Source organism: Mucor mucedo (genome assembly GCF_025094135.1).
Source record: "Mucor mucedo strain NRRL 3635 chromosome Unknown EV154scaffold_105, whole genome shotgun sequence".
NCBI classification, from domain to species: domain Eukaryota; kingdom Fungi; phylum Mucoromycota; class Mucoromycetes; order Mucorales; family Mucoraceae; genus Mucor; species Mucor mucedo.
Genome location: NW_026252389.1, coordinates 115,544 through 140,828, shown reverse-complemented (window position 1 = coordinate 140,828; position 25,285 = coordinate 115,544). Strand labels below are relative to the sequence as shown.

Sequence of the window (25,285 nt, the reverse complement as noted above, 5' to 3'; positions counted from 1 at the left end):
AAAGGTAGCTATTTCATGACTTATGCAATAATATAATCTTCTATCCCCTTTTACTTTCAAGATGTGTATCTATAAAGGTATACTTTATTCTGTACTGTGCTTCCCTGTAATAATATATCATTAACAAACGCCTTTTTATTTTTTAGAGGCTCTTTTCTCTTTGAAATACCGTAGGTAATATCTTGGTGATTATTTTACATCCTAAACTAATACATAACGCGTTTCATTTGTCAATAGATATATCGCGTAAAGCTTCATACAAGGTAATATAATTTTAACATTAATCATTATCCGTTTTACTAAACACATTATTCACTTTATAAATTAGCTCGTGATACTGCTTAAGCACGGATAAAATGTAAGTACAACATCTACCACAGACACTTGAATATCACATTAATACCTTTTTCCGTAGCTTCAGCTCAAACAGAATCAGTTTTGCGTGGGTTTTCTAGCTTGAATTCACTGTCTGCTATACGTGTCATACGTGGCCTGTCTGGGCTACGTGGTCTGCCCTGTCTGTCAAGGCTGAATAGCCTGTCTGGTCGGCCTGCGTAGCCCCGAGGGGCAAACAGGCGCTTTTTGCCGGTTTCTGATTTTGTGGGCCAATTTTTTATATAAATAAATTTCGCTTTTTAAGGCAATTTTAAAAAAAAACTATTTTCGTATTTTGTATTTGTATTTTATTGTTTTGTTTGTACAGCAAGGAAACGTAAACAAAACCACAAAACCAAAAGGAAACAATTTTCATATCTATTTTTACTTTTTTTTTTGGGAAAAAAATGGTCTTGAAATTTTAAAGTTTACACCTGGTTGTGTAGGTTCCAGTGGGTACAAATCCAGCATATTTTTTTTGATCATTGAATGAAGAAAATCTCTCGGGGGGTGAAGTCGCAAAATATTGAGAGATTCCGTTTCTTTTCTTGTACTCAGAAAGCAAATATTGAAGTTCAATTCTATCATGATGAAGTACGTGAAGCTCACGAAGTATCTTTTGAAATCTCTCTGGACCAACAGAGTTTTGAATACAGGGTCTCAGAAGATCGGCAATTACTTTTGATATACCTCCTCTGTGAGAAAGAACGGCGGGAAACTCGACTTGCAATTCAAGAGGAAGCTGTTCAATGATTTCTGGATCATGTGCATTATACGAAGCACCACATTTTGAGTCACAGCATCTATATCGCATTGACATAAGGTAAAAACAACTAGCGTGTCAAAAAAGTAGGGAACGAGGTTAGCATGCATGAGACATAAAAAACTCTTCCCTGTAATACCTGAACATATCCACAATTCTTCGAGCGTGAGGCTTTTTATTGTAGCCTTTTGTCTCAAGCTTCTTGTTGCAATTGTTTTTAGTACATCTCAGTCGTCCCAAACCTTTGTTGAGTAAAAGATGGGGAATCCAAAGAAATACTCGTGGTCTATATAGATAGTTGATTTCCTTTTTCGATTGAAGAGCGAAAAAGGTCATCATGGGCTCTATCCAAAACGTACCGTTGTTGTACTCAGAAGGATATCCTTCGTTTGTTAAACGAATTTGAAGGTTCTCAAAATACTCGGTCAGAACACTATTTTCGGGTAATACATCATTCATTTCCTCCTCAACTGAATTTTCCACTGGATCTTCAACTAGATCCTCAACTAAATCCTCATTCAAAACATTGACTGGTTCTTGGACTAGATCTTCGCTTTGTTCCTGAATTGTGACATTGACATTCTAAAATTTTTACAAAAAAAGAAAATGAAAAAGAAAAAGAAGGCATGTCAACTCAAATAACTACTAACTATTCCATATTTTCAAAACGTTAAAAGACTAGAATCGACACTCACCTCGACAACTGGACCTGTATTTCTAACTGCATCGTTTAAACGGTTAACAATTCTGCTTAATGTAGGTTGGTTTCTGTCAAATCCTTTCGTAGAAGAAAACTTCGAGGTTTTGTAGGTTTTTCCAACTTTTTGCTTGGCCATTTAAGAATAGTTAAGAGGAATCAAGATCTAGTAAAGGTGTGAACGCTGACAGCTTATTTATTGTAGTTCTAGAAGAGTTTTTTTTAAATGACCGATGGTAATTTCGCAACCGACGGTAATCTCAAAACCTATTGGCTTACAATATCCAATTATATTGCTTATTACCAGCGGAGTAGTCCCCAGACACAGCAGCCTCGCCGATTATTGTTCATCCCGGAGTTTTAAAAAAAGTTTTTTTTTTTTTTTTTTTTTTTTTTTTTTACAGCGTACGGTTGATTTCTCAGAGTATGGCATTGTACGCGTTATAACTTTTTGGATTCCTCACTATATTAACATGCATTACACTGCGGCGTGATAAAAAGAATGATTTAACCCTCAAAGTGACTTCCAGCGCGCTGTATTAGTAGAAACCCCATGCCTTTTTTTTTTTTTTTTATTTTTTTTTTGGGGGAGGCGGGTAGCATTTTGAGCTGCGCTTTTTTTTTTAATTTATAAAAATCCCAAGTGAGAATCGAAAAGTCTTAAAAATTAAGTGGGTGTTGACTGAGAATCGAAAAGTCTTACAAATTAAGTGGAAAAATGATCACTTAAAAATGATCACTTAACTATGTGTTCGTTTTATGAATGCTGTTAGTCATAATTTCTGAAATTCAAGCTTGGTTTTACTTTCTTTTCTCGTATCTATTTAACATGAATTCGTATTGGAATATTTTGTATTTATGTAAGACATATTTATTGGGCAAAAGATGGTTCATCATAAGTTGTTGATATCATCACAGAGGCGAATCCATGGTACCAGGTTTTTATTTAAAGCAGTATTTATAATTTGAAACAGTCAGCACACAACATCTTAAGAATACATTATCCCGAGCCTTTCACATAGTTTTTATGCAGTAAGATTGAAGTGAATTAAAAATATTGATATGTCTGATCATAAATCGTCAAGTATTACACTCCTCTTCAGTTGAATACGTTCTCACGTTGTAGTCATATCAGTTCTTTTTCTTACTGATAATAATGGGCTTCTACTCTACACTAGCTATCAATCTGACATCTTTATCCTCTTTATTTTTTAACAAATTGCTAAAATTCTAGACTCATAGAGATTATCGTTATTAAATCCTGCGAAATGAGCTCTCGAACTTTACTGCTGGTCAAAGGCTGGGCATTTAAAAGTTTCGAGACAGATACAGTCGTCCGGTCGTGACGAGAGTAAGGAACATTAGGTGTTATTAGGCCTATTTCGAAACTGTAGCTGCATTTGGAGACAAAAGGCGTTTTGACTTTCTAAACTTTTTTATAATGCTGTTAAAATGGAAGCTCCAATTATTTACGTTTTTGGATGTAAAGTACATGCTTCTTCAAATCCAATGCAAAGGTCAATAAATTTGTGTTTGCTGAACTTGTAGTGTTCGGTGCTGTGTGTTGTCGATTATAAACATGAGCAAAGTAATGTATGATGTTGGACTAGAAATCATTAAGAAAAGAAAAAAAAAAAAGAAAAAAAAAGGTAAATAAAGCCAGGAAAAAAAGAAGTTATATTGGGGGTGTGGGGGGTCAAGCCCAAAAAAAAAAAAGTTTGTTTATCTGGCCATAATTATGAATTTTCGATTTTTATTAAAGGGTAATTTCTTTAACATAAAAATACAGAGACGTCTCAAAAAAAATTCCCCTTCTAATGGTGCTAGTTTGGTAAAGATAGCTTCAGAATTGATGGTTTTACATGTTTTTTAATAGATGGGGGGTGTCCCTATGTCTGGGTTTTATTTTTATTTTGATTTTGTTTATTCCTATGAATGGATACGATAAATTGTCAGTTAATGTTATATCCCCATACTTTAAATATCCCACGTATATAAAAAAAAATCTCGTTCTAATGGTACTACTTTCATCGCGATAGCTTTAAAACTAATGTTCTGGCACGCTTATTATAAATGGGGGAATTGTTCTGAGTTCCAAAAAGTATTGATTTATTAAAAAAAAAAGAAAAAAAGAAAAAAAGATGATACTACCAGCTCGAAATCGTGAGCCAAAGTCATGATACAAGACTGATCTCGGGACTGCTAATGCATACAGCTGTGATCTACGTCGTATCAAAATTTGGTCATGAAAGGTCAAGTACCCGTCAAATAGACAGTGGATGTGAGATGTCGGTTTCGTCGTTTGTATGATGGATGTGATAATAAAGTTGGATGATACATTATCAGAAAAACAACGTAGTCTTGTTGATGATACATTCACTAGATTATTCAATAGGAAAGATAACTGTCATCAGTGTATAAGCGCCAATAGTGATGTTCATTTTTTATCCTTATCCCAATCGTCATTCCTCCAAGTAACTATAGTGACGCTGATCTGTTTATAAATAAACAATATTTTATAGACATGGTGTGAATCCGTCGTAATGCCTCACCCAAAATAGTGTTATTCAGTCTACTCATTATCGTAATCCAAATACCTTGTTAAAAAAAAAGAAAAAAGAAAAAGAAAAAAGGGTGGTTACCTTTCTGCTTCTTACTGATGATATCGCTGCCCATCTTTTGCAATATCGACAATCCACTCTTTATTATATAGGTATTTCTAACTTAATTATCGCACTTATGTTGACTTGGATATACATTATCTAAAGAAAAAAAGAAAAAAAGAAAAAAGATAAGATCGTTCCGATTATATAGCCCTGCTGCCACTCAGCCTGTGACTTGATTCAGCATCACACTACCATTTTAAAGCTCTTGCACAACATCATACGTCGGGGATGCTCTTGTTTTTTTCCAGTGAACGATATGTTTTATTTCAATAGACAATTATTCTTCTTTTAGCACTAGGAATTTTATTTTTATAAAATGTATTTTATTTAACAAAACGCTTAATTGCGTCTTTTACGTCTAATTATTTCAACTGCATCGACATCAGCACCAAACTTTCTTTTAATTTTCAAGGGCATCTCAGAACCAAAAAAGTAAAGATCCTCCATCTTTCGTACACGCGACATCGCAACATAAAGCTGACCATGTGAGAGCATGTTATCTAAATGAATGCCCACACAGTCAATTGTAGCACTTTGAGCCTTGTGTATAGTGGTGGCAAAGGCTGGGACTATAGGAAACTGAGTCCTGCAATAGCTGGTGTTGGGAACCTGGCGGCTGATGCGTTGAATCCAGTAGATGACATCGTTTCTGTTTGGTAATCGCTTTCGTAGACAGATGTTTTCCTCCTCCATATACTCAATTTGAGCAATTGTACCGTTCACCCATCCAGTTGGTACGTGAAGGTTGTGTATCAGCATAACCGGCATTTGAGGCTTGAGCAGCAAAATCTCCAACAACCTTGTTTCCCGTAAAGCCATTTTTGCAGTTCCTTTGTTACCAACATGATTATCTACAGACCGGTATTCGTGACCCTCACCAGGAAAACTCGCAAAATCCTTTTCGTTGGCACTTGTTACACGTTCCCGAGTAGTGTACAGACGCAGGCAGGAAAGGGGAAGCTGAGACTTGTGAACATTCTTTTGTTTATAAAATCGATCACTGACTCATCGAACTGATAATCTCGAACCTTGTTAAGTATGCCAATGAAATATTCATCTTGTTGTCGAACAGGGTCATGAAGAGAATAGCGAGGTACAACGTTGAAAATTTCAGATTCCCAGATTTTACCCTCCTTTGTTTGAATGGGAAGCAATTGCGCAACACCACCAGAAAGAATGGTTTTGACACCGCCCATAATTGTAGCTCTTTGCGTAGTTGTGGTGATCCACCTACTGTTGTTACTAATCACACCATAAAACAATATTAAAATTAAATCTCACTTCATCACCCCATACATTATTACATCACAACACGAACTAATTTCTTATACATTATATCATATCCAGCTACAAGCACTATTTTAGTGCTGTGTAACTTATCCATCAAACTAAATTCATAATCCGATTTCTCTTAACATATATAAATATGCAAACTGATAGTTAGAATAGAACCCTCTGAATCTTTTAATCTACTTTTACTCTTAATAAAACTTATAAGCAGTCTCAAATTATTTTATTGTTTTTCTTTATCTATCTCTATCCTCAACTATCACAGTAGTCTTGACCAAGGCATCGTTGATTGCTTCAAGAAGTTTTGAGTTGATCATTGAGTACTCGTCGATTAGAAGCAGAATCTTGGGATACGTCTTGACATATTGGTCCAGAATCAAAAAGTTTGGGACAGCAGATGTGTTGGTGAGACCAAAAAAGTGATGGATGGTTTGACCGTATATGTTGTGAGCTGTGACACCGGTTGGTGCTAACTTAAAAACCTAACATTATTGTTGTATCGCAGATGTATTGAATCATAGAAACAATAGAAATCCAATATTAGATCTCAGTAGACAGACTGGAGATCGTAATCATGGAAAGATTGTTATGAACGAATAAGAATACATGGATAAACATTTATTCAATTCAAATGGATAAACGATTGAATAGTAAATCCCGATTGGATCTACTATTAGTTTAGACACAGCTTCGTAAAAGTATAAATACGAGCTCATTCAACTCTTAATAAAAGGTTATCTTTACTTTGATTATTTCTTAAAGACCCATTTGATATCTACGATATTTCAATTATAAAGGATACAAAAATGATGAGTAACGTTTTCTTTGCTAATTTTTTTTTCCGGGTGATGGTTACCTTAAATCCCTCAAGCTTGTAATGTCTTTCCGGCATTCTTAAGACAAAAGATTTTCCAGTTCCCGCAGCTCCTGAAACAACAGCAGTTGAATTGAGTTCCAGCTCTGTAGTGATCTGAGCAAAGATACTCTTCTGACTGCGGTTTGCCATGCCATGCATCACTGCGAGCTCATCACGACAAGCATCCAACCCTCTTTCGATATCAGCAACATTGTCCAAAGATTCAATGTTGACCCGTCTATGAGCTTCAATAGTGCCTTCATTGAGTAAATGCTCGTAGAAGTCTACGTAATTGTATTATTAGTCAAAGTTTCACTTTTTTTATTATGATCTCCTTATTTACCTTTATATGTACCAAAAGGCCGCATTTTGTCTTCGTATGTTGTACCAATTATCGGAAGCTTCAAAACAATTTGCTGATAATAAAAAGTCTCTCCATTTGTCTCGCTTTGGTTATACGTTCTCCAAAAAGAAATTTTATCTTTAACGAGTTTGTAAATTAAACGTCGAAAACACACTACATATTCAGGCAAAGGGTCTGGGTGGAAGGGACGTGTTACCATTCCTCTAGGAACAGTTCTCATTTGTTTGTAGACTCTCTTGTAAAAACTAGAAAACTGGGGCATGGTAAGATTTTCAGCACAATTTCGTTTCTCGTACAATTCTAGGAAAAAAAAAGTTAGCTTTATAAATAAAAGACTACAAGTTATTACTTACCAACAGGAGTCATGGAGTAAATTTGTTCGCCTTCAGGTTCCAAATCCTTCACATCGTCCCGCAAGCGCCTAGTGTCCTGACCCATGAGGTTTCTACTTAGGAATAGCACGTTTCTGGAATTGCTGTGCTTTCTCCAACCCATCAGATCATGTGTTGCCTCGACAGCTCCTACAATTCTTGTGGAATAGTGCTCACGTTCGGAAATGTATGTTGTCCTTTTGTAATAGCCTTGGTTTTGAACTTGAATATTTTTTAAAATAAGTTTTGCTTCATAATCGTCTTTGGCTAAATATTTCGCAAGGTACCGAACTGCTTGAGGTCCATCGTTGTATTGAATGTTCATCGACGTTTTAAAGACGGCCAAAAGATAGGGATTATAGTTGCTAACATATGCATCACCGACATCGCGCTTGTACGTACAACTATGTTCTGATTCAAGAACGGTAGCAGGAGAATACGGTTTAGGGTATCCAAAACGACACTTCTTGGTGGGATCACCTCTCTTACAATACCTGTAATGAGAGTTAAGTAGTTAATAAATGATGTTTATTGCTAGTAAATTTGAAAAAGAAAGATTACCTGTCATTACACTTATGAAGTTGCAACTTGTTGACTAAATCATACATTAAAGGATCGGCCGAGCGTGGATGTGGAAACCAGGTATGAACAACATTCATATCAATTGGCTCTTGAACAGACTTGTTGGTCCAAAGCACCAAATAGATATGTGGGCTTCCACGGTCTTGAATCTTCATTACCCAACTATGTTCCTTGATGCCTCCAATTTACCTAGCAAAGTGCTTGCAGATGTATACCGTAAAAAATTCAAGCCATTTTCTTTTAAAGTGTTGAGAGAATAATACAGGATCATCCCACGCGAATTGAGAACCATCACGAAAATACCTTTGAAATCCTCGCTTTTGTCATCGCAAGTAAATGTAAGAAAAAGCTGAAGGGCACCACGATTATCAAATATACATTGGAGGTCCAAAAAGTTTTTTCTTTTGTATGCATAAGATAAACGTATTTGAGAAGGTACAGTAGACACAATATTTTTGTTTAGTTTTCCAGTTGAAGGGTTCACTACATCCGCTTGCTTCAAGTTGCTTCTGCCCTTAGTAGACACCACAAATCTGTTTGCTGATGCTATGTTTTTCTTTTCGATCAAGACTTGCATAAAAAAAAGAAAGGATGGATCCCTTGCAAATCTTCTGTCTTGAATCAATAATCTTTTTTTAGTATAACTTGTAATACTTTCAGACATCATAGTAGCTACAGAGACACCCCCTTGGTTTTCAGGAAGACCATAGATACCAGAGCGGTCAGAGAACTCTGGTAAGTTTTGAGGAACCATAGAATAATGTCCGGTACAAGTGGTATAAAGATACGGGAACAGGAGAGCTAACAGACTTGGATGAGAATAGCGAATCATTTTTCCCACATTATCTTCACCGATAATCAAGTCCTTGAATTCGACGTCAGATGATTGTGGATTTACGTCTTCGTTGGCAGAAAGTGCATTGTTCAACCAGCCTTTGTCAATATCAACATGTCTTTTGTTTTCGGACACATGGTAATTTACCAAAGAAAAAGTCAGCTTGGGTAAATCATAACGAGACAGCAAAGGATGTGTTGCTTGGAGTGCTTTGTATGCATCTTCGACATTCTTTTTTCTAATCATTGCTGGATCACCACGGACAAAAAACAAACTCAAAGTACCACCGTAAGCCATTTCTGCAAACTAGTAGTTGTGAGTGGTATACATTGGACCCTTGACCTCAAAATGACCAATTCTTCCATGAGTCAAAGTAGATTTTCTGGTAATTTGAGACATAAGCTTGATGGGCGACAAAACTGATCTTTCTCTATAGTTCAAAGTCTTTGTTTCGGGTGCAAGATCACCTAAAGTTTAGAGACTGTCATGAACCGCTTAGGTTTCAGTTGCATATTATCATGCAAAATGTCTCAGATTATTATTGAAACCCAACTAGCCCATTGTCCCTGTTCGACCTGTTCCACCTGTTCCCTGTTCTCTGTCTCCTGTCACACATGTCACTGTCAAACATCACTATTATATCCTGTCTAACGTCTCTGTTCCAAATAATGTATCTCCGTTATCCCTTGTCCTTGTCAAACCCATTTAACACCCGTTTCCTTTGTACCTCTGCCTTTGAACTCCCTTGTAAAACATTAATAATATCAGCCCATGTTATCCTCTGCATCTTTCCCCGAAATTATCTGTATCTATGCCCGCTACCCCAAAGATGTCCCAAACTCAATATGACTAATAATCTGTCTCTGTATATCTGATCCCCGAACCATTGTTTAGCCGATCTGTCAATTAATATAAATAACAGCATGTTTATTTATTCTTATTTCTGTATTCAAGATCTTATCTATTTTTCCTGTTTCTTTGAATAAACCTTTTTCTACCTACATTCCTTTTATATATATATTAATACTAATAGATATATAATTTCTCGTTGCCTTGTCCCTCACCTGAATAATCATTCTGTTCTGCTCTTGCCCCGCCCCGCTCCTGACATTTACTTACATTCGCGTAGGAGACTCTGGTAATAATGACCAATATAAAGATGAGAGTTGGAAACTAATTTACTTTGAATACACTTCGCAGAAGTCACGATGCCTCAGCCTATAATTCCAGTAATCTCAGCTGGAAGATCATGAACAATCCTGGGCATTACTTCTCTAAAGGATTTTATTTTCTAGGTGATTCGGCCTATCCGACCATTGCCATTTTGGTTACACCATTCCCTGAAAGTGAATGTCTCCGGGATCCGCGCAAGAGGTTAGTCAACTATTCGCATTCAGCCAGAAGAATGGCCATTGAAAGAACTTTTGGTAAGTTCGTTTATCAGTGGAGATTCACACAATTCCATATTTACGTGTATAATAATTTGGATATCAATGATATCATCGGGTCGTGTGCTATTCTACACAATGTATGAACGGCAAGAGGGGAGCTAGGTTTCGATGGTGTGTTTCTTGAGCCTGCTGGTCTTGTAGTTGGAGAGCAGGGTGATACATGTGTTATAGGTAACCGAGCCCGCTTGCGAATCTTTAATGCAGCTTTTCCTTAAATGTGTTAAGTACCAATTTTTTTTGAAAAATAAAACAAATTTATTATTGAAGAAAAAACCTCATTATATTTTACTCGATGTTATGAGGTTTATATTCATCGGACAAAGGATAAGTAATATGAAGCAAGTCTGACGGAACAGGAGAAACCGTCGTGACATTGCCATCGATCGTCATTTCATTGGCAGAGGGGGTGGAGGCAGTGTTGTATGGCAGGATGCTGTTGGGAAGGGTGCTGCTGACGACGATGTTGCTGGTGTTAGTGTTGTTGGCGTCGGTGTTGTTGTACGCGCTGGTGTTGCTGGCAGAAGTACTGTTGAACTGATAGTCATTGGCGTCAGGAATACCATTGACATCTGGGCGGAAGTAGGGGCTGGTGTTGTTGGTGTAATTGTAGTCACCGTTTTCAAACGCATTGTAGCTGGTGGCGGTGTTGTTGCTTGAGCCGAAATCCCCTTTCATTACCATCAGCATCTGGCGCTGGATATTCAGACTGGCCTGCATCTACTCAGCAATGCGAGACTGCACCTGGTCCCGTTTCTCCATGGACTCCAACATCTGACCGAAAAACGTTGTCGAACGAGCAACATATTTAGTGAACGTTCTATGCTCCGGCTTCCATGCTCCAAACGACGTGCCTCAATCTCATTCATAGAGGTGACCAGATGCTCGATCGTTTGGTTGACCGCTCTACTTTAACTGGCTGTCCCACGAACCACACCCTTCTCAGCACCATCGTTTTTGACGGCACTTACTCGTCTAGCACAGCAACTTCACCACAATTATCTGTCGTCTTTCCAGCAAGAGAGGTATACACAGTAGTTGGCCTCACGGTGACCATCTCACTGGTGGGGTTCTCCATCGCATCATGGTAAAACCAGTTGGATTCAACCTATCATTGCGATGTCTGAAGGCAGCACAGAGAGCAGACCATTTAGACTTCAATGGACTCAAAGGTCTGCTTCCATTGGTGCTGTTTTTGGTCTTGAATGAGTGCAACATGCACGGTACAACTCATTTAGTTCAGCTAGCGTACGATTGGACTCCAACCGCTTGTTGTAATCAGCATACAATTCAATAAGAGCAAAGGTGCTAGCTGAATTTCCTTTTGAGTTCGTGTATCTGGTATCCGAAACTTAATAGTGGCAGCAGCCTCCGTGGAATCAGCAGTGGCAGTAGCAGGTGCAGCCGGGGAAACGGCGGCAGCAGCAGGAACGACGACAGGAACCTCCTGTTTTTCTGAAACAGTAGTATCATGCGACGGTTGCTACCATAGGCTACACCATTCGGTGTCACTTCAATAAATTGGTGATTGATAGGGTTGTTGTTGTTGTTTTGATTGTTCATTTTAAAAAATTAAGGTAAGGAAACAGTAATAAAATTTTATTTTGTATTTTAGCATTTTAGTAGTCCATTTTAGGACCGTTTATTTCTGGAGGCTTCACATTCGATGCCCACAAATTTTTCATTTTTAAGCAGTAGATTAATAATAGATTAATAATAAAAAAATATGACAACATTATTTTTGACAGAATTCAATTTAGGAAAAAAATATTGATAAAAAAACAGTTTAAAAAAAAAAAAAAACGGAGCTGGTCCTTATTAGTACATCTCCTATTTAAGATCTTAATATATTTTGTTTCATGTCAGCAGTCTAAATCATACAAATCTGAGAATTCTGGTCCGTTATCCGTCAAGATCCAATAGGTTTGGGTACTCTGGTCCGTTATCCCTCAACATCCGTTGATTTCAGTGTACTCCGGTCCGTTATCACTAAAAATCCGTTGACTTTAAGGTACTCCGGTCCGTTATCCCTCAAAATCCGTTGATTTCAGTGTAATCCGGTCCGTTATCCCTGAAAATCCGTTGACTTCAGGGCATTCTGGTCCGTTATCAATACAGATCCGACACTTACGGGTTCAATGATTACATTTAACTAACAACCAAAATAGATTATAAGCAATTGGAAACGGTTCAAGAATGGTCCCAGAATTCTAATCTTGTATGGGAATTATCTTAGTTAATTTCACATATAAGATAAGTCGCAAATCATATCGGAACGTCCTTAAACGTGCGTTGAATTTCAAAAACATATATACAGTGACCTCTTAAGTATCCTAACTGTTTGAGGTTATTGTATTTTGTAACGACATCACATACTCATATCATAGGGACACTTTGTGAACATATTCTATTTTCTGTCTTTTGTTGTTATTAAGTTATTGATCTGGTTAAAAGCGCTTCATAAAAAATGTATAAGCTAGTATCACTCTTATAAAATGTTAAACCCTTCTTTTTTATAACCTTTACTGAAATATTTTTTATCCCAAACATGTCACACATTTTGAGTCTATCACATTTTTTGTTTCGTCCAATGCTGGTTTAATCGTATCATTGCTTTGGAGACTGGTTTTAGTAATGGTGTATTTAACTGAGCTATAAACAGAATTAATCAAGACGACTTGTTCCAGTTAGTAGGCCTGTGAGGGGTGGAGCGGGGCAAGAGCAGAACAGAATAATTATTAAGGTGAGGACCAAAGAAACAGGCATTATATCAATTAGTATTTACATATACAAAATGGATGAGAGTAGAAAAAGTTTAATTCAAAGAAAAAGAAAAAACAGATAAGATCTTGAATACAGAAATAGAACTAAATAGACATGACTACAGTACCCGAGGAGTGTGTGGTGACCTAGCAAGAATATAGCCATATTAGAGCTGACTTAGGTTTATCCACGCTTATACCATTTGTGATATAAGCTTTACAATAAATGTCATAGTAAGAACTATAAGGATATTACATCGCAAGTCCAATTTAGTACGTCTGAGAAATAATTAAAATATAGTTTAAAGCAAGGAGATTTAAAAAAACTTCACATTTATTAGAACAAGACTAAAGTAGTACTATGTAATAATCGTATACATTTTTGGTTAATCTAGGATACCTTCAAGACAGCACTTGAGATATGAACACAGCCGACAGTCTTCTATATAAATACTGGTACATTTCATTTATTAATAAAAGACATTTTATGAACAGTCTGAAACTACTCCTATAGTCATTTTACAATTTTACTTTACCTTAAAACGCAACAATATATACAATGCTACAAGTCCAAACACGGCCATACTGAAGCCGAAATTTTGCATAGCATAACGTAAATGGAGACATAGAACAACATTGAACTGAGAGTTTGTTTTTTAAAATGAAATTCCTACGAAAGATTGATCGTTTTGCGTTGAAATATTTGTTACATCGATAGACGACAAATACAAAGTAATCGGCCTTCTATTTCATTAAATGTTTAATTACAAAGAATTACGATACATAATTGAAACTGTGTATACCAAGTATTTATTCGAAATTTTCGAAAGGGAAATCAGGAACTGATAAAGTAGTGGGAAAACGATAAACAACAACAAGCCGTCGATCGTAAATTTCTGGACAGGGAAAGAATTGAAATATATTTTGAATAGATCCAGCAAAGCGAAGATGAATGGATGCGGTATACAGGATAATTCCTCACTAAAAACTAAGAAAATAACTATATCAGCAAATACTATTTGTGGACATATTTTTAAACAACCTACATAGTACGGATACCTAAAATACCGTCGCCTGCGCCGCTATGCAAAGTATTACAACAAAATAACTTGATTTCGTCTCAAGCAGAAAGCAATTAAAAAAAAGGATATACAAGCCAAAGACTAAAAAATATTTCGTAAAAGTCGAAAACAATTTATAATAATATGGAAATAGTTTTAATCAATTAAACATTGACTTTTCTGAGAATTTGAGTGGTCAAAAAAAAGTATATCCCATACAGCAGATCTGATGCATGAACTTAAAAGTTAATGGTGTCAACAGATAAAACGTCCGACAGCCACAGTACTAGACCAGGTTTTAACAGTTTTAGAATCATATCAATTAGCCATCTACGAAATAATACGGACCAATATCTAGAACGGACCAGATAACCATAGGATTTTGCAAAAAAATGCCCAAGTTGAAGAATAAGTCTTATTTATAGCTTAAGTTTGAAGAAGTAGTATTTGAAAAAGTTTTAGCGCTAACTAGATCGTTTCGAAATATGATATCAACACCTTAGAATTATTGCTGAGGTAATAGTCTTAAAATTGCTAAACGGCAATTTCAAAGAAGGTAAAAATACTTTTTTGGACCAATGCAATTGACGCAAAAATACCCGGAGTGGTCGTGGTACTTACTTGGGCAATTTTGAGCAAGATATAGAAAGAGTGAACAAATAATGAAAACCTGCGGTAACATTATTAAAAACACCCACAGTTCGCAAGCCATGGAAATTACGACTGTGCTAAACGTACATAAAATAGAACCATCGTTAATCCAAATTTATATATATTATCCAAATTTGGAATTCTGACACGTTAAATACAATGGAAGAGCCGATAGAAAATATTATTAGAAATCATTGAAGCAATCCGTCCGCGACCACGTTCCCTTTAATTCATGTAGAATTCAACAATCAAGACAAATTTACGGACTAGCAATTCTAATAACAGTCAGCTTTTAAAATAGTATAAACAGACCACATTATTTCATAGTTAAAACTTCAGTCAAATAAAGTAACAAGGACTTGTAATCGTACATATAGTACCATCGTTCTTTTTATATACTTTATATTTCTTTCATCGAATCAGAAGCAATTGATTTGTAATAGTGCTCTTCACCGAATTAGCAACCTTGTGTAAATGACTGGTAGACACCATCAGTTTTCGCTTCAACTTGTTATAAGCACCGTCAACTCTGGGATGTGTTGATAGTGCCAAGGTGAAGGTGCTTATTGATCCAAGAGTTGACAAAATGTTCTTTCAACAGCACCCATGTTGACTCACGATACGCTAACAGTGGGAGGTATCCTGCGTTCAACCCGTAATTATCTCTCAGGACACTCACGTTTCGCTCCCGTTCTTCTTCATTGAAACTGTTCATACAGCGATTCCATCTGACCGTAAACGTATTCCAGTCATCATCTGTTAAAAAAGATTTTTTTGCATTTGGCCAACACGTTCTTGTTGATATCCCGACGGCAGATAAGAACCGTGCTGGATTCAAAAATTGTCCCTAAAGCACCTTTTAATGCGAAATTACGGCCAATAGCAATAATGCTAGGATTGAACTCCTCTAAATAGCACCAAAACAGCTTCATACGTAATGTGGAAACCGCCCACTCATAATTGGCTTGGGTTTCGTGTTTTAAAAAAACACCGCACACAAAAAATGTCTTATTGAAGCAATCCATGCCAACAACGTGCAAGAATGGCATACCAAATTTGTTGGTTTTAAAAGTGCATTCCATCAAAAGCACTTGAGGAAAACGTTCAACCATTTCCAAGGAATGAGAGTGCGCAAAAAAAAAAGGTTTTTGATGGTACCTCCTCATTCGAGTTGTACGCGTAAATAAATCCAGAGTCCGCTTCAGAGAACTGATTCAAGAGAGCTTTCAAAGGAGAGCGACAATCTAAATACTCTTCACGAATCTTCTGTCTAGCATTGTAAAGCGTAATAGGTCTGAATTAATCACCAGGGAAGTTTTAGCGAACGTAAATCAAAAAATCTTGAGGTGAGCTATTAGCAATCGTCATATCCTTGATTACCTTCATGTGATTCTCTCCAATCGAGCATGCAGTGGAATGACCAGCGAGAAAATTAGCAGACTCATGATTATGTCCAGTATGGTTTAAGTGCAGGGTGAATTTTGCAGTATAAACACCCTGATCGTTTCTCCCACTGGAACCGACCACCCACTTGAAAGGGCAATTGGTGCGTCCTGTCTTCGACAGTATTTTACCGGTGGACTTACTGCTGTTTTTTTCATTGCGATCGCACTTGAAATCCAAAGACTTAAGGCGACGATCGGGGTAGTAACGAGAACGGCCCAAAGAAACAAGGTAGCCGTTGTCCTTGCAGTGAGCGATCACATACTTTTCGAGAGTTTCGCTAGAGCTAAACTCAAGTTGAGAAGGGGCAGAAGTAGACAAAACGACGAAGGTTTCGCCCTCGAGTTCTTCGTCGAGATCATTGTCGAGATCATCGTTAAGATCATCTACTTCGTAGACGCTTTCAAAATTTCTTCTGGTTCGAAAGGGAAGGGCATCCTGCAAATCACCGTCATAAAGGTAATAGGTGTTTTCGTTTGATAAAGACATTAGGGGGTCCCAAACATTAAACGTTTTGTAAAATTATCTGCCGCTTTTTTTAAAAATTCCGGGAGCTTTTTTTGTGTGGGTGACTGTCTAAAAACCTTGTCACTTAGTCAAAGTACACTCTAGCACTTCTCTGATTTACTTCCTTTTTTACACCTCTTTTACTACTCATTTATTTATAAATCTCTCTATGAACTACGTTTACAATGCCCAAAGTATCAACCAGACAACAAACCTTGAAAGAAATGAAAACTTTGCATAAGCACAGTGTCATCATTGAAGAGGATAAACAAGCCGATGAGATGCACAAATTATGGAGCGGATTAGAAACGAAACGCGCTTTGAACAGTGGAGCAGGCATCCCTAAACTTAGCCAGTACCGAGAGTTTTTTCTCAAGTGGGGTGACGAAGAGTGTGTCAAGATGTGTCGAATGAAGAAGGAGTCTTTCTTGAAACTTCTTCGCCTTATTGAAGACCATCCTGTCTTCAACAACAAGAGTTTTGTCGCCCAAACGGATGTTCATATCCAACTTGCGGTGACCTTAAGACGATTGAGCCTCGACGGAACAGGCAACAGCATCGACCAAATTGCTACTTTGTTTGGGATTAATAAAGGCTCTGTCACCAACTACACGCAGCGCTGTTTCAAGTCAATTAATGAGAACCTTGGACATTTGATGCGTTGGCCCAACAAGGAGCAAAGAGAATTGTCGGCCGCAGCAATCACGAAATACCACTTTTGTCGAAATTGCATTGGGTATATTGATGGTACTCATTTCCGTCTTGCGCAGAAGCCAACGAAGCATGCCGAAACGTACTATAACCGAAAGGGTTTCTACTCTCTAAATTGTCAAGTGGTATGCGACGAAAGGATGATCATTTTTGGATCGCAAGTAGGACATGTAGGTTCAGTGGGTGACGCCACATGTGTAGAGCATGCCAGCTATATGGTAAATAAAGATCACCTTTATTTCACATGCGGTAATGGTGCAAACCATGAGTATCTTCTGGGTGACTCCGGATATGCTCTACATCCATTCGTTCTTACCCCTTTCAGGGGACCTCAGGTACTGAAATCCAAGACGTGCGAAGATTTCAACAAGGTACATTCTTCTGCGAGAGCTGCCGTCGAGAACACGATCGGTGTACTGAAAGGTAAATGGAGGATCTTGAAGAACATTCCTATCCAGATAAATTGCAACCAGGACGTGATGAAGATCGACGAGATTGTGTCTGTTTGTGCTCTTTTGCACAATTTCTTGATTACTGAAAACGACAATTTTGCTGGCGATTTTTTTGAGGACGTAGATGTAGGTCAGTCAAGAAAGGATGTATTGTTGCTTCAATCGTTCGACAACATCAAAAGTATTTCTGGTCGTACACTGAATAGATGGAGGGATTCGGTTGTGGATGTAGTATTGGCAGATTACACTGTACATTTCGCACGAAATAAAATATAAACAGATTATATCGATGAAAAGTACATTATAGTTTGGAAGTTATGAGCAAATTTATTATTGTAATGAATGAGGGATTGTAGAAGGTCATTGATGATACAATCAGGTAAATATTAGTTTTAAAAAAAGGTTTTATTCAAAAGAAAAAAATAACTAACGTCTAACTACTTCCGATCCATCATCAGAGAAATCATCGTTACCGTCAAGGGCGGGTTCACCTTCACTATCGCTTCTTACTGGATACGCCTCTTCGTTACCTCGAGCGTTCTCAAGAGGTTCCCTCAATGATTGCCGGAATGTCGCAATGTGTTGGGCGATTTCCGTGAAGGACGTCGTTCTGAACGCATTAGTCCGAAGACTCGTCACCAACAGCTCCGTCATACCCAACTCGAACTCCCTCTGGCTGTTGTCTCTCAGCACTTCATCCCTTCTCAACTGGGCTTCACGGTATTCTGAAGAGAAATCCCTCTTCATCCTCTTGTTTCTCATGGCGTAATCGGGATCTACACGAATACGATCAACTGAAGGCATTTCAGGTCGAGGTCTGGACGACCGAACATTCCCACGAGCACCACGAGAACCACAACCGCCAGAAGCAGCACGACCACCAGGAGCACGAGTACTACTAGAGCTTCCACGAACCCCACGGGAACCAGCATTAACACGAACAGTGTCCACATCATCATCATCGTCGCTGAAGGCATTCGCGCCAAGGATTTCAGCAACCTCCCTGTCTAATGACATCGAACTACGACGAGGTCTAGGACGATCTTCAGGAACCACAGGAAGAGAAGACGTATCGTTGTCACCTGCAGGCTCGAGAGACAAAGAGCGAGGAATCATGGATGGTCCAGGAGACGAAGGGCCAACAGAAGGATCACGAGTACGAGCTGAAGGCTCCTCAGAAGCAGATCGAATTGGCTGAGCTCGTTCAAGCTCTTCGCTCTCACCAAAAACAGCACGGGTTTGTTCATCAATTGCCGTAATGGTGGGCTCTTTTCTACTAGAGAACGTATACTCAGTACCGCCAGGAGCACCGTGGAAAGCTACGCAAACAGGTTGGGTATTAGGCCTATCACCATGCAAAGTCGACAATCGTTCAAATCCAGGGCATTCGAAATCACACTTTTGTTCGATACTGCTGATCCCTCCACGAATATCCTTTTCTGTCAAACCAAAACCAGTGCCATTCAACTTTCTCTCTATTTCACGGTACTTAATAAAAAGACGTGCAACACGTTTCATAAGCTGATCCAGCGTCCAATCGGTGGGTATAGCCTTGTCAGCCAACAGTTTTCTCATCATACCGTTAATGATTTCACGCTTTTTGACTATGGTAGCAGCTCCAGGGGCAGCGTTATCATGTACACCGATGTATGCTTTAAAAAGCTTGATGTTTTCTCGAAGTAACCAATCATCGCTTTGGCATGAGCAGGACTAGTGTTGGATCCACGTTGGCTATCATCAACAGAAGCTGTTTTGGAAGATGTTTTCTTGGATGTTCTAGCAGTAGTTTGCTTACGTTGACCGGGCATTTTAGTTGATATAATTCAGAAAATAATTTCAGAGAAAGAAGGTAAGTCAAATGTGGGATAAACGAGGTTTATATATCATAATTAGATGAGTGGTGACATTTGCATGTCATTTTTATGACGTAAAATAAAGAAAAATAAACTATTTATTACTTTTTATGGCAATTTTGTCATAATTTATGACGTCAAATCCACGGACGATAATTATCGTCCGTCATTTTTCTCGACCGATAATTATCGTCCGTGGTTTTTCTTGACCGAAATTTATCGTCCGTTCCTGAATTTTTGGCTGGGGGAAAAATTACGGGATTTTTTAAAAAAAAATTCGGAATTTTTATTTTTAATGCTTCGGACCCCCTATTGGAACAATAAAAGTTAAGACAAACGTTACGGGAGTGGGATGAAAGTAAAAAGGTACAATTTATTAATGCTTTGACAGAGCAGTCCCGCCGAAATGTCAAAATATAAGTGAAATCTAATACGCAGTTCCATAGGTCAAAAAAGACCAAAATAAATCGAGGGGGTGAAAATAAGAAAAGAAGGGGTGAAAATAACAATTCCCTTATCAGGTCAGAGATTCTGTGTGTGGTGATCTGCTATATTGTTGCTACATCAAATAAATCCATATCTCTGACATCAATACATTAAGAATGACGAAGGAATCAATTACCCAATATAGATAGTTGGTACTATCCCATCACAAGGTTACAAGAACACAGTGACTTAGGGGTACTAAAGTTATGGAAGGACAATGTGTCTAAGATGACAGTAATTCCAAGTGTAACATATCTACAAAATAAGCAGTTAAAGGTGACAGGATACACACTGGGAAAATGATATCAACTTCAAAGATACACTAAAGATGGTGGCACAGCAGATAGTCTTCTTTATATAAATACTTGTTCATTTTATTTCATAATGAAGACAATCTTATAAATAGTCTCAAATTATTCATAAACTGCCTTATAATTTTACTTACCTATAAACACGACACTGTGTTCAAAACAATCGGTTTTCAGGTTAGAGAATCTGGTACCTAGCTCAAGTTCTTCGTCATTGTCACTCACTCTCTCACTCTCTGTACTATGAATGTCGTTAACAAAAAAAAATGTTTTATTTTTGTTTTAAAAAAACTGATTGTAGAAGTCCCACAGTGTTTCGACACCGAAAGCTAGAACTGAAGTGACCCGTTGATTTTGGAATAACTCACGCAGGTTTAAACCTGCAAAAAAAATTTATAGTCCGCAAGGACTGCTACTCTTGCTCGTTGTAATTTGGATGGAGGGAAACAAGTCCACCAACAACAAAGCGGTAAGACCTGCGTCCTCTACAATCGGAGCAATAAAGGCTCCAAGTTTCAACGCGAGTCGGATTGACTCTAACTCAGAACGTGTTGGGTTGGGTGAGTGAAGCACTACATTTTTGTTTGATAAAGATAAAAAGTTAAGGTGATTTTGAAAACATCATTGAACAACTTACAAGCATGTTGGCGCACCGTGAGCACCCCATCATTTATTAAAAAAAGGATCAAAGCCAGAAGAAGGTTTCGAACCTGTGATGCGGCCATGTTTCCTTGTAAGAAAATATACTCCCTTACGACCGTATTCAACTCCAACTGCCCTCTAGCAACACGAGCAAAGGGCAATCGAATGGCTTTTGTGGTGGTGGTGATCGCGTGTACAATAACACCAGGAAAACGTCGCAAACGGTCACCAACTAGAGAGAGATACAACATTAGATGTAGGCTACTTTTATCGAGTAACCATTACCATGGTGAAAAACTTACGTTCATACTGACGGGCGAAAAAGTCAGGGGGCGGGCCGCCACAAATGGAGCCGCAGACAAGGGCGCGGGAGTAGCTTTACCAGGAGGAGCCGTACAGAGCCAAGAAGCCACAGGAGAAGCCGCAAGGGTAGCCGCAGGAGAAGCCACAGGAGAAGCAGCCACAAAGGATGCCGCAGGAGGGCCTCAGGAAGCGCTACTGGCAGAGGAGCAGGAGGAGCCGCAAGAGAAGCCGCAGAAGAAGAAGCCCTAGAAGCAGCGGCAGAGCAACACCGGACGAAATAGGGAACGATAAAAGCAAGAACGCTATCAGAAGAAGAAGAAGAAGAAAAGAAGAAGAAGAAGAAGAAAGCAGAGAAAGAAAGAAAGGGACTGAGACAATAGAAGCAAATTAGCGACAAGCAATTTGATTTGGATGCATATACCATTTTTTTGATTTAGATGTAAAAAAACGAGAGCTATCGAATGGTACTAGTCTTGAGGTCCAGACATCGGTAGCCATTGTAAAAAGTACGTTTAAATACTAGCATCTACACACACCTCGTTTTCCCGACTGGGTTCGATTCCTATAAGAGACAATTTTAGGCTGCTGACATCGAATAAAATAAATTGAGGTCTTAAATAGATGTACTAATATAGACAAGCGCCGTTTTTTTAGATATTTTTTTTGAAGGTCAATCTTTTTCCAAAAACTGCTTTTTAAAAAATATAAACAATAAAAATAAACATTATCCTGGAACTAGTGCAATTCGATTTACTAAACTATCGGCAAGATTTTTTTTTATTTAGTTCGTGTTTTACCTTTCCTTTTTTCCTTTTCTCTGTTTCAATTTAATTTCTCAATGAATTCTCAAACTCACCAACAAATTTTCCTCATCTTCAAAATGTTAAGACAACAACAAACTGTTCTTATGCATTTAGTGAAAACATTGCTGCCAAGAACCAAGAAATTGTAGATTTGTTCTACCTTACTGTCATTAATGTGCGTTTGCGTGGAGAACAGCAATTGCAGTACGACTTTTTGCAGCCGATTTCTCGAGGAACTTGGAATGGCTATGACTTCCTTGCCTTTGTTTATGACCGGGGCAATTATCACCAGAACGCGAACTGTCGGTGTGGGTGCCACAACAGTGTCTGAAAGATACACGTTTTGGGAGGTACAACATCCCAAATCAACGACGACGACAAAAACCTAGTAGATAGCTTCTGTGCCACATATCAAATGGGAAGGGACTCTTTCAATTGGCTTGTCAACAGATTGTCTACTCATCCCGAATTTGATTTTAAGACACCAAACCAGGTTCCTATCTACATTCAGATAGCTACCTCTCTTTTGAGACTGGCCAATTGTCAGTCTTAGATATAGAAACATGTACGTCCTGTATGGTGTTTCGTATGGCAGCTATACCAATTTTACGAGGCGTAACGTGACGGCCATCAAGGATGTGTTTATCTATATGATTGATTGGCCTAACAATTCAGCCATGGTGAGTGCTATATCTACTAGATTCCACAAAGGTTCTGGTGTGATTATTCTGGATGCAACTGGTGCTATTGATTGCAAAAACGTTACCATTCATAATTCAACTCCAGCCGCTTATGGAGCGGGTTCCGTGACAGAAAAAACAATTACACCATTAAACTTACTGCTGTTTGTGACGATACTTGTATGTTTACTTACATTCGCGTACGAGACTCTGGTAAAATGACCAATATAAATATGAGAGTTGGAAACTAATTTACTTTGAATACACTAGGCAGAAGTCACGATGCCTCAGCCTAAAATTCCAGTGATATCAGCTGGAAGGTCATGAACAATTCTGGGCATTACTTCCCTAAAGGATTTTATTTTCTACGTGATTCAGCCAATCCGACCATTGTCAATTTGGTTAAACCATTCCCTGAAAGTGAATGTCTCCGGGGTCCGCGCAAGAGGTTATTCAACTATTCGCATTCAACCAGAAGAATGGCCATTGAAAGAACTTTTGGTAAGTTCATTCATCGGCGGAGATTCACACAATTCCATATTTACGTGTATGATAATTTGGATATCAGTAATATCATCGGGTCGTGTGCTATTCTACAGAATGCATGTAAGTCAAGAGGGGAGATAGGTTTCGATGGTGTGGTTCTTGAGCCTGCTGGTCATGTAATTGGAGAGCAAGGTGATACATGTGTTATCTGTAACAGTGCCCGCTTGCGCATCTCTAATGCAGCTTTTCCTTAAATTTGCTAAGAACTAAATTTTTTTAAAACAAAACAAATTTATTTTTGAAAAAATGCCAAATATATTTTAGTCGTTGTTTTGAGGTTTATGTTAATCAGGCGAAGGATAAGTGATTTCAAGCACGTCTTACAGAACAGGAGAAACCGTCTGACACTGCCATCAATCGCCATGCGACTGACAGAGGGGATGAAGGCAGTGTTCTTGGGGAAGGTGTTATTGGGAAAGATGTTCTTGCGGAAGGTGTTTTTTGGGAGGGTGCTGTTAAGGACGATGTTGCTGGTGATGGTGTTTTTGGCGTCGGTGTTTGTTGTAGGCGCTGTTGCTGCTGGCAGAGGTACTGTTGAACTGATAGTCATTGGCGTCAGGAATATCAATGACATCTGGGCGGAAGTAGTGGCTGGTGTTGTTGGTGTAATTGTAGTCACCGTTTTCAAACGCATTGTAGCTGGTGGCGTTGTTGTTGCTTGAGCCAAAATCCACTTTCATTACCTTCAGCATCTGGCGCTGGATATCCAGATTGGCCTGCATCTACTCAGCAATGCGAGACTGCACCTGGTTCCATTTCTCCATGGAATCCAACATCTGACCGAAAAACGTTGTTGAACGAGCAAGGTATCTAGTGAACTTTCTACGCTCGGGCTCTCCATGCTCAAAACGACGTGCATCAATCTCATTCATAGAGGTGACCAGGTGCGCGATCGTTCGGTTTACCGCTCTACTTCTACTGGCAGCCCGACAAGTCACACCCTCCTCAGCACCATCGTCTTTGACGGCTCTTCCTCGTCTAGCACCGACAGCTTTACCACGATTATCGATCGTCTCTCCAGCAAGAGAGGTATACACAGTGGGTGGGATTACCGTGGGCATCTCATTGTTGGGATTTGCATCGCATCATGTTAATCCCAGTTTTCAATCGGTGCCATACCAGTTGGATTCAACCTATCATTGCGATGTCTGATGGCAGCATAGTGAGCAGCCACTTAGAATTCAATGGACTAGAAGGTCTGCTTCCATTGGTGCCGTTTTTGGTCTTGAATGAGTGCAACATGCACGGTACAACTCATTTATTTCAGCTAGCGTACGATTGGACTCCAACCGCTTGTTGTAATCAGCATACAATTCAATAAGAGAAAAGGTCCTAGCTGAATTCCCTTTTGAGTGCGTGTATCTGGTATCCGAAACTTAATAGTGCCAGCAGCCTCCGTGGCATCCGCAGTGGCAGTAGCAGGTGCAGCCGGGGAAACGGCGGCAGCAGCAGGAACCTCCTTTTTTCTGAAACAGTAGTAGCATGCGACGGTTGCTACCATAGCCTACACCATTAGGTGTCACTTAAATAAATTGGAAATTAATAGGGTTGTTGTTGTTGTTTTGATTGTTCATTTTAAAAAAATCAAGGTAAGGAAACAGTAATAAAATTTTATTTTGTATTTTCGCATTTTAGTTGTCTATTTTAGGACCGTTTATTTCTAGAGGCTTCACATTCGATGCCCACAGATTTTTCATTTTTTGAGCAGTAGATTGATAATAAAAAAATATGGGAACATTGTTTTTGACAGACTTCAATTTAGGAAAAAAGTATATATAAAAAAACATTTTTTTTAAAAAAAAACGGAGCTTGTCCATATTAGTACATCTT

General features: G+C 38.4%; 1 protein-coding gene across 1 annotated transcript; it reads right to left on the bottom strand.

Moving 5' to 3' along the window:
- Positions 1-422: 422 nt before the first annotated feature.
- On the bottom strand, positions 423-1,974 carry EV154DRAFT_485029 (uncharacterized protein; the record flags this gene model as incomplete). The annotated part of the gene is made up of 4 exons (XM_051598721.1): positions 423-631; positions 808-1,178; positions 1,278-1,720; positions 1,834-1,974. The coding sequence occupies 4 exons, from the start codon at positions 1,972-1,974 to the stop codon at positions 423-425; spliced, it is 1,164 nt and encodes a 387-aa protein (XP_051453911.1).
- Between the last annotated feature and the right edge of the window lie 23,311 nt (positions 1,975-25,285).